General features: G+C 51.3%; 1 protein-coding gene across 3 annotated transcripts in view; it reads left to right on the top strand.

Moving 5' to 3' along the window:
• The first annotated feature begins 957 nt into the window (after positions 1-957).
• ERG (v-ets avian erythroblastosis virus E26 oncogene homolog) overlaps positions 958-10,097 on the top strand; it is a 163,073-nt gene continuing 153,933 nt past the window's right edge. For 2 of the 3 annotated variants that reach the window (XM_015570722.1, XM_015570721.1), the window contains exon 1: positions 958-1,032. In XM_015570722.1, the coding sequence (XP_015426208.1) occupies positions 994-1,032 (39 nt within the window). In that variant the 5' untranslated portion in view covers positions 958-993. The remainder of the gene's footprint in view (positions 1,033-10,097) is intronic. The other variant, XM_006774142.2, reaches the window with a different exon arrangement.

Below are 10,097 nucleotides of genomic sequence, written 5' to 3'. Positions count from 1 at the left end.
TGCAGTGTGAGCACCAGCCTGTGCGCGGGGAGGACCCGTGTGGTGTGAGCTGACCCAGAGAAGCCGCAACGTGTGGAAAGAACATCTGTTCTGAGCGTGGGGTGTGCAGCCGGGAGGAAGGCCTGGCGATGGGTCCCTGCAGGCCACTGACCCTCGTAGACGAGGGCGATTTCCTGGGGGCCTGCTGCTCTCCTGAAGAGGCCATCCTGGGGGATCCCAGGGATTCTCATGCCAAACCGCCTTTGGCCAGGCCCCTCCTCCCTGAGCCTCTCCCATTGTGCACAGGGGGCAGGGGGCAGGGGGCAGGCGACCCAATGCAATTTCAAGACAGCGCTCCATTCTTGTTGCATTTTTAAAGCAGACATTATGCCCTGGAAGGACTTGGTGAGATGTGAGGGAATTGCATGCTTTCCAGGACCAGGAAAATTGTCGGCAGTGGGAAGTGATGCCCCGGGCTCCGAGTCTGCCATGGCCTCGGCAGGACGCCCTGGAGCCCGTGCGGGACGGGCCGGAGCGTAAGGAGAGGTGTAGACGGCTGAGGGTTGGTGGGAACTTCCCAAGCCCAATGTGCTCACTATGAGAGAGGATGTCTCATCTTTTGTCTAACTTCTTTCCTTAAAGGAGCATTCATAGATGCTGCCCATGGACAATGACCTGTAGGAACTGCATGTGATGTGGGTTTTGGGGGGCTTGTCACACTGGGTTTTCCTGGGGATGAAGGCGAGTGATGTTCCTGAAAGAAGGAAGTGGGGTCTCCAGTCGCTTCGTGCACCATGCAGGCCTCAAGGACGCTCTCGGGCACACGTGCTTCCTGCAGAGCTGGGTTGTGCTGTTACTATTATTATTATTATTTTTTTACCATTGCTTCATGGTGTTTAGTGCTTTGGGAAAAGCAAACCCAGAATCGTGGTTGCTCATTGCGGTTCTGTCCCTCTGTCTCGCAGCTGTCTCCGGGGCTGCACGGACGCTGAAGGAGCGGGCCTCCTGAGGGACATGGTGCAGACTGTCCCGGACCCAGCAGCTCATATCAAGGTAGGTGCCCTGCCAGGCGGCCGTGGCTTCCTCCCGCTGGGCTTTCATGGTGCCTGCCCACACGCAGTGACTGCCACGGTCCCCCCTCCCTCCCCCAATGTCCACCACTGTCTATGCGGCTCATTGCTAAGACAATGGTGTTCACATTTTGAAATGGTTAAAAAAAAATCAAGGAAAGAATATATTTCATGACACAGTAAATGATATGAAACGCGGATCTCATTGTTCATAGCGACAGTTTTCCTGGGCCACAGCCTGGTCACGCGTGTCCACACTGTCCAGGGGGCTTTCGCACTGTAGTGGCCGGTGGCGTTGCCGCAGCAGCCCACGCGGAGCTGAAAATATCCAGTCTGGCCCTTTGTGGAAGGTCTCTGACCTCCGAGTTAGAGCAGGAAATGTCCCGATATTCTGAGAGCACTGCCTGGGTCACCCGGGAGGAGACCAGTGGGCGGCACGTGGGTCTCTGTGCACAGACACTGTTCTGCGTGGTCACAGGGACCCTGGGCAGCTTGCCCCGCCACACCTGCCCTGGCTCACCGACAGCATTCCCCCTGCGGCCCTGGCGGCAGGAGAGTAAGGGAGTGAGGCATGTGCAGAGGCAGGTCCCTGGGAGGAAGGCCCCCCACCCCCAACTCATTTCAGTCCCACACGGACACGCGGGGAGAGCCACGACGAGGAAATGAGGCCGGAGCCCCGTTCCCCAGGTGGGCCGCCTCCACGGTGCTGCTCAGCTCAGCTCAGCTGTGTCCACGGGCTCCCGTCCTCCCCGGTGGTGCCAGGTCCTCACGGTCCCCACCTGACTCCTTCTCCCCGAGGGGCCTCGTCACTTTCACTAATTTATATTCTTTGCCTAAAACACTAATGGAACATGGGAAGTGGTCTGTCATTGAAAGGAAAGTTTATGGTATTGAAAAATTTATCTTTTTTTTGGACTCACATGTACAATGCTTTCCAAAATATCTCATACGCACATTTTAACGACAATATATTTGGGAGTGTTATGGGCTGGGACCATGTGTAATGTACATCCTTATATGTGTGATTTCTTGGGAAATGGAAGTAGTGAGAGCGCCAGTTCATTCTTTGGGTTTTACGGGTGTTCATGAAACTTCAGAAATAGGGGGCGTTCCGGAGCGTTGAGGATTCTAAGGTTTAAGCAGGGGTAGAGAGGGACGCTGTAATTTGATTTCTGTGTGATGTTTTATGGGGGATGGCAGTTCTGCCTACCCAGGCGCAAGTGGGAGATCTCTTGTGAATGTTAAGTTTTCTTCTGAAATATCTGGAACTTATCTGGTAAGTGCCCATGTTACACACAGATGTGGGGGGGGGAGGGGCGTGCGTGGAAAAGCCCCTCCCCCCTTTTTTAGACTCTGTTGACCATGAAGCTGCCAGATGCAAATGAAAGCTCTGGGAAGGTGATATGAGAAATACCTTCTACAGTTCCGTGGAGGCGGGTCAATCGCCGAAATCCACGGTGACTGGCATTTTGTTCCTCATCAGCCAGAAGGAGAAGGCGAAGTCAGTGCGAGTGCAGGTGTTTCGAAGGGAATTCAGGAAGCGCAGACAGTCTCGGACAAATCGGAGAATCACGGTCTCTGACCGCGTGTGTACGGGGCCGTCCCGGATCTGACCCCGGGAATGAGCCGTGTTTCCGTTCTGCTCCATCACCCCAGCATCCTGTTGGTTAGCACAGATAAGCGGAGGATGATTTTGAAAAATGATAACTGTGGGAGTTTTTAAAGAACAAAATTCAACTCAGATTGCTCATGTGTGCTTGAAGGTGAACTGGCAGGTGAGAGTTGCAGTTGCTAACGGCTGATGATGGCTCTGGGCTAGAGAGAACTAAACGTGTTTGTTTTCTTTGTGAATCTATCCAACTCTGCCTGTTGGAATTTAAATAATTATTCCTGGGCTTTTTTGTTTTGTTTGTCTATGAAATTGGTGTCCTTGACAACCATGTTAGGAAAACAGATTGCCTTTCTGCATTTCCTTAAAATCTCTGCTTTGGGGCCCCAGCCAGTTTGGCTCAGTGGATAGAGCGTCAGCCTGTGGACCAAAGGATCCTGGGTCCAGTTCCGGTCGAGGGCATGTATCTTGGTTGCAGGCTCCTCCCCAGCCCAGGGCCCTGGTCAGGGCTCATGCAGGAGGCAACCAATCAATGTGTTTCTCTCATAACGATATTTCTCCCTGTTTTTCCTCCTCTCTTCTACTCTCCCTAAAAATCTGGGAAAAAATATACCCGGGTGAGGATTAACAAACAAATAAAAAATAAAAATAATCAACTCCCCGATTTGGGGAGTCTTTCAGGAGACTGCTGTGCTGAGGAGTTCCTGGCTAGCGGAGGAGGCGGCTTTTACTCGTGGGAGGGGAATCTTACAAATGGCGCTCGAATGGCCCACTTGCCTGTTAATGTAAATAGTGGATGACTTTGCCTTCGGCTCATTTCTCCTGAAAAGGACTTTAGTTCCCCACAGCGGTGACCTAACCGTGCAGGTGTGCGGCGAGGGGGGCGGGCAGCCACAAAGGTTGTGTGTCCTTCCCACGCCTGTCCGCGGGCCGACGGGGGGCAGAAACCTTTTGCATGAAGGAAATGTATTCTGCATAATTTACCACCGTCCTTTTCTGCCAGAACAAATATGAAATCTTAGAGCAATTGCATAATAGCGGGTGGTATTACTAATGCGTGTCATTAGCCTACTCTTAGGTCATCGCAGTCGAGGGGGAGAAGGAAGAAGAGGGAATGTTCTGGAAAGAACCTGACAGCGGCAGGGTCAGGACTTCCAAGAAGTAAACGGCCGAGAGCTCCTTTCCCCCGTGATTCTGTAGCTGCCGCTCTGGAAGGAACGCAGAGGATTTCTGGCCGTAAAAGGCGTTAGACTAAAATGCTGCTTGCGTTTCGTAAGAGGAAGGATTTTTTTAAAAAATATATTTTATTGATTTTTTACAGAGAGGAAGGAAGAGGGATAGAGAGTCAGAAACATCGATCAGCTGCCTCCTGCACATCTCCCACTGGGGATGTGCCCGCAACCCAGGTACATGCCCTTGACCGGAATCGAACCTGTGACCCTTTAGTCTGCAGGCCGACGCTCTATCCACTGAGCCAAACTGGTTTTGGCAGGAGGAAGGATTTGAAAGGGTTTTAAGAAGCAGCCAACGTGAAGTGCAAGGTCACCAGGGGGCCTGAGAGTCCAGTTGGTGAGCGGGAGCACAGAGAACACGACGCAGATGCAAACCCAGATCCGGACGGTGCCTGACCTGATCCGGGTGAGGGGCTAGGCCAGCTCCTGGCCCTTCCTGGCTTAGCCCCCTCCCTGCTCCCCGTTCCCCGCTCCCCGGAGGAGGCTGCGCCTCACTCCCCGCTCCTACCTGGCTGACAAAAGGCCATTGAGCAGTAAGCATTTCGCACATGTTTGCAGATCTGATTTATAGTCACTTTGCTCCACAGGAAGTTAGAAAGTTTATCCTTTGAGGATATACTCAGCAGAGACCAGAGACCGGAGTTTCCCCCCAAAGTCTGTGCACTGTGAGGATGATGCAAGCCTTTGATACGCTGCCTAATTCTTCCTTAATAAATCAGCTTTGATCGGATTCCAGCGGGGTGTGCACCCCCGGCGAGCCTCGCGACTCCGGGCTGTTCGGAGCTTCGCACTCGTTTCTCTGCAGGGCAGTGGCCCGTGAGCAGAGAAGAGCAAACTCGCAAACAGCTCTACAACGAGTGCGTATGATTTTTATGATCAGAAAAAGTGTATTGTCTGAAAATATCAAAACATCTGATACGACAAAATAGGAGAGGCTTCTAGCATTGAGCGGCCCTGCCCACAGATGTGGGCTGCCCTGGAGCTGGGCTCTGCCGTCTGTCCCTCTTGCCGGCTTCCTGTGTCCCTCGGGCTGTGCTCAGGGCGCCTGCATTGAGGTTCAATGCCTGCTCCCTGGGCCTGCTGCACGGCCCCCCCCACTGGTGACTCCTCGTTAAGACTCAGAGATGCTGGTGTTCAGGGAGGCACCAGCTTCCCAGGAGGTGTAGGCTGGGGCCGGAGGCGAGCCGGTCACTTGCCGGGGAAAGGCTGTGAGTGTGTGTGGTTGGCCTAGAAACCCTCGGGGCCTTCCTTCCGTGGGTGGTTCTCAGACAGCCTGCCTCCAGGCTCAACAGTGCAGATTCTTGGGTTCCCCCAAAGCTTTCTCGGTAAGTTTGGGGTGGCCTCAGGGAACTGCAGTTTAACAAGTGCCTGAGGTGTCTCTGTGGACCTTGCTTAGATAATGAATAATAATTTTTAAAAAAATATATTTTATTGATTTTTTACAGAGAGGAAGGGAGAGGGATAGAGAGTTAGAAATATCGATCAGCCGCCTCCTGCACACTCCCCACTGGGTATGCTATCCACTGAGCCAAACCAGCCAGGGCAATAATAATTTTTTTAAAAAACGATTTGTTATTGATTTTTTTTTGAGAGAGAAGGAGGGAGAGGAAGAGAGAGAGAGAGAGAGAGAGAGAAACATCGATGTGAGAGTGAAACATTGGTTGGCTGCCCTGCCTGCCCCATTCTGGGGGTCGAGCCAGTAACCCATAACCGGGCATGTGCTGACTGGAAATCAAACCAGCAACCAACGGAGCCACACCTGACTCTTTAAAAAACTTACCTTTGTTGTTGAAAGTATTATAGATGTCTCCATTCTCCCCGCCCCCCATTGACCCTCTCCACCTGCTCCCATGCCCCCTCATGCCTTCACCGCGCTATTGTCTGTGTCCATGGGTTATGCATAGATGCATAGAAGTTCTTTGGTGGATCTCTCACCCCTTCCCTCTGAGGTTCGTCAGTCTGTTCGGTGCTTCCATGTCTTTGTACATTTCTCTCCTCCTTTCTAGGTATGGTTGTAACCACACCACGGATTTACAACATAGAAGTGTTCTCAAGGGCACTCTGTACTATTATGTGCACATGTATATGCATATGTACATGTATGTGTATGTGATGTGTATGTGTATATGCATATGTACATGTATGTGTATGTGATGTGTATGTGTATATGCATATGTACATGTATATGCTTATGGTTTATTTTTTAGAGCAGTTTAAGTTCACAGCAAAACTGAGCAGAAAAGTGCGCAGCTCCCATATGCCCCCATGTTCCCACACACACACCACGGCCCCCGCCATTAGCAGCGTGGCACCAGGCGGTCCATCTGTGAACAGTCGGTGAACCGACGTTGACACGTCAGCATCACCCAGAGTCGTGGTTACCATAGGGCTCACGCTTTGTGCTGTGCGCTCTGTGGGTTTAGATGAATGTGTAACGGCATGTATGTCTCACACGGAGTGGTTGCCCTGCCCTGAACATCCTCTGGGCTCCCACCACGCGTTCCTCTCCCCCCTCCCCGGCCCCTGGCAACCACGGATCTCCTTCAGGCTCCGTGGCCTTGCCTTTCCCGGGTGTCGTGTACTTGGGATCAGGCAGCGTGTCGCCTTCACACCTCGGCCTCTTTCCTCAGTCACGGGCGCGGGCGCATCCTCTCTGTCCTGTCATAGCTTGATAGCTCATCTTGACTTTTTTGAATCAGGGAACTTTAAAAAAAAAATCCAATGAATTCAAGTATTTTCTCCCCAGAATAAGTGCACACACCCTCTCATACATGCTCACAGACCTCCTGCAGCCAGCCTAGCCCCACTTACGGCCCCCCGGCCCTACCGTACCAAGGCCCAGGGGGTCCCAGGCCGGAGCCCTGGCTGGTGATGGAAACCCCGTTGGACGCAGTTGATGAAAAACTGAAAGGAAATGTTCATTTGCCCCCAAGTCCCTGGCAGAAAGCACGTTGCCGCTCCAGGTGGGTGGGATGAATGGCAGCACTTCTCTGAACAGGGACCGTGTGGAGGCTCATTCTGGTCTGAGTTTAGCTCAGAGGTTGGACACTCCTCCCGCAGACCCGTTTTGTAGAGCAAGTCTTCTCACACGTCAGGTCAGCGTGCTCAGGGTCCCCTGGGGAGGGCTGGCTGCAGAACCTGCGCTCCCAGGGCCCTGGGGCCGCTAGCCTGGAGGCCACCCCCTGACAAGGCTGTGAAGCCATGGTTTTCAATGCCACTTGTGGGAAGGGTCGAGGCCAGCATTAAGCAAAGGCAGAGGAATGGGGAGGGAGAGAATGGAAGTGACCAGGTGCATCCCGTTTTGAATGGAAACGTCTTACGTGGGAAGTCCCAGGCCGGAGCCCTTATGTGTGCGTGTGCGTGTGCGTGCGTGCGTGTGTGTGTGTGTGTGTGTGTGTGTGTGGACACCGGGTTGTGATATGTAACATGTGCTTTCTTACCCTGGGTGCATCGAGAAAACGGCGCTCGGGGTTTCCGAGGAGGAAGAAATGAGGGGGAAGCACCCCAGCGTTTTACCCTGAGAAACCGCGGGCTCGCAGGCATGAACTCGCACATGTGTCTCTCTCCACGCATCGGGCTCCGCTGACTCTGGCGGCCAGATGTTGGGATTTATCCAGAGCAGGAACTGTAAATAGCAGAGAAAGTTTTTTTTTCCCAATTTTAAAGATCAAATTCCAGGGTTAAATTAAAACCCCGGTTGTGTTTTGCTTAATTGAGAGTCCCATGTTACTTCTGAGCGTGTACGTTAGAAAAAGTAAACAAATTTAACCGAAGCATGGCTGTTAATTTCTGAGCGATTTGTGGTGGATTTTCTGGAAAGGACTGTTCATTTGCATTGCACGTTTACTGCTAATATGCTGCTATTATCAATATCCAGAAATAAACAATAACACCCATTTATACGGACCTCCAAATTAGTCCCATAAACTTTTACGATAGTGGTGCTATTGAGCCAGCTGAGCTCCAGGCTGACAAAACATGTAACTCTAACCATGCGACTCTCTGTCCTTTGTTTTAAAACCCAAGTTTAAAAGGGGCAATGCTGAAAACCTTTGTAGTTAAGATTAATCGTCACCAATCCAACGTTGGTGCTTAACGTCAAAGAGAAAAACCAAGTGAAGTTTTTCATGACGTATGTTGTTTGAAAAAGCTCCCAATTCAAATGCTTACTTTTCATTATTGTTTGAAGAGAAGGTTGTGTAAATGTACCGGTTTCATTGCACATTGCAGAGCCTGCAGCTGGGACTGGAGGGGGCGGCCGTTTTCTGTTTGGCTGTCAGGGGAGGTGGTCCCTGGAGGAAGCATTAAGGTTAGGGTGTGGGTTGAGGGTTTAGGGCCAGGTTAGGGGTGCTAATAGACAGTATTAGCAACGAACAAAGACATCAGAAAAACACACAGACCCAAAGAGAATATTTTATCTTCTGGATAATTCAAGCAACCTGCTTCTGTTCTTATTTCGGAGTTGTTAGGAATGGAAGATTCACACAGAGCCAGTAAAAGGACTTAAAGAGACCCATTACTCGATTCCTAAAAACTGAAATGAAAACAAACAAACAACGACAAATGAATCCTATGTGACATAAGACTTACCTGGTGCAAAAATGTGGCTATGAATTAGGAAAAATGACACACAGGGTTGGTTTTTTTGTTGTTGTTTCCCCCGAGGTTTGTTGAGCTATGTTTGATGTTCCGCACTGTGTAAGCGTGTGGTGTACATGATTTGATACACGGGTGTTTTGGGACGTGATTACCACAATCGAGTTAGTTAACATCTCCATCGCCTCACTTTCTCAGTTTATTGTTTTGTGGTGAAAACACTGAAAGTTTACTCTTTTAGCAACTTGCACCTGTGGCGTACAGCACTGTTCACTGCAGGACAACCTCCCCTGACGGCCAAATAGAAAACCTGCCCACCCTCTCATCCCTATTGCACTTCACACCCCAGGACTCACTTGAGCCGACTCTCCCTGTGCCTGCCCCCGGCCCACCCCACCCACTCTTGTTTCTGCCCCTTTGGTTTTTAGGCTCCACGTGTAAGTGAGATTATACAGTATTGGTCTCTCTCTGTCTGATTTATCGCACTCAGCATTATGCTCTCACAGTTCCTTTTTCTTTTTAAACACATTTTACAGAACTAAAAATAGATGTCTTAGGAGATCTCTGGATTGATGTTAATTCATGGTATAAATCTACTGTGGGATTGAGTAAGTGTCTGCTATTCTTTTTGCATCACAGAAGTTTTTAGCTTTACCTGAAAATGTAAAAGTAATACGTTACCTACAGCCCCACCCGTTTTGTGTCACTGCGAGAAGAACAGTATTTTCGCCATCAGATCACTCACTGAAGATTGAGCTTTAGGATGCTGGCTCCTTTCCTCTGAAGTGGCCGAATAGCACTGTGGGTCATTGGAATGATGGGAAATTTTATTTTCCAGGGCCCGTCTTCACATTGGGGCATGGGACGTAACTTTGCACTAGTGTTGGTTTTAGGAGCGTTGTGTTGGGGTCCCTGGGAAGCAGATGCAGAGAGAATTAGGAATGCAAGAAGTTTATTGGAGGGGGTTTAGGGGGCGCCTGTGGAGGACGATAAAATGAGGGGGAAGCAGGACTGGGTGGGAGAGAGCCCCAGGCTGAGTACAGACCTGACAGTTCGACCAACCCGCCGGGAGCCCTGGAGCAGAGATTGGCTTGGAGGGTCCAGTGCTGGGAGAGGGGCTGGGCTCCCCCCTGCCCCCCTTCAGTGTTGGCCGTGTGTCGGGGGTGAGGCAGAGCCTGAGCCGAGCACCTGGAGGCTGTGCAGGTGGCTGCTGGGCTCTCTTGAAGGGGCATGTGAGGGGCACACCTCCAGTTGCCGAAGCGAGAACGGGATGGAGCCCTAGCTGATTTGGCTCAGTGGATAGAGCGTTGGCCTTTGGACTGAAGGGTCCCGGGGTTCGATTCCTGGTCAGGGCGCATGCCTGGGTTGGGAGCTCCATCCTCAGTAGGGGGTGTGCAGGAAGCAGCTGATCAATGATTGTCTCTTATCACTGATGTTCTTCTCTCTCTCCCTCTCCCTTCCTCTCTGAAATCAATAAAATATATATTAAAAAAGAGCGGGATGGAGCCAGCTCCTCCCAGAATGCAGCAGGATCATCATTTGCTTGACCGTGTTCCTCCATCCTTTTTCTTCCTGGGGGTGCGGGGTGGGGGGGGGGCCTGAGCAGCAGGA

The sequence above is a fragment of the Myotis davidii genome, unplaced genomic scaffold, assembly GCF_000327345.1.
Source record: "Myotis davidii unplaced genomic scaffold, ASM32734v1 scaffold227, whole genome shotgun sequence".
In the NCBI taxonomy this organism is placed as follows: domain Eukaryota; kingdom Metazoa; phylum Chordata; class Mammalia; order Chiroptera; family Vespertilionidae; genus Myotis; species Myotis davidii.
The sequence above is the reverse complement of the archived record's forward strand: the minus strand, read 5'-3'. Positions and strand labels throughout refer to the sequence as shown.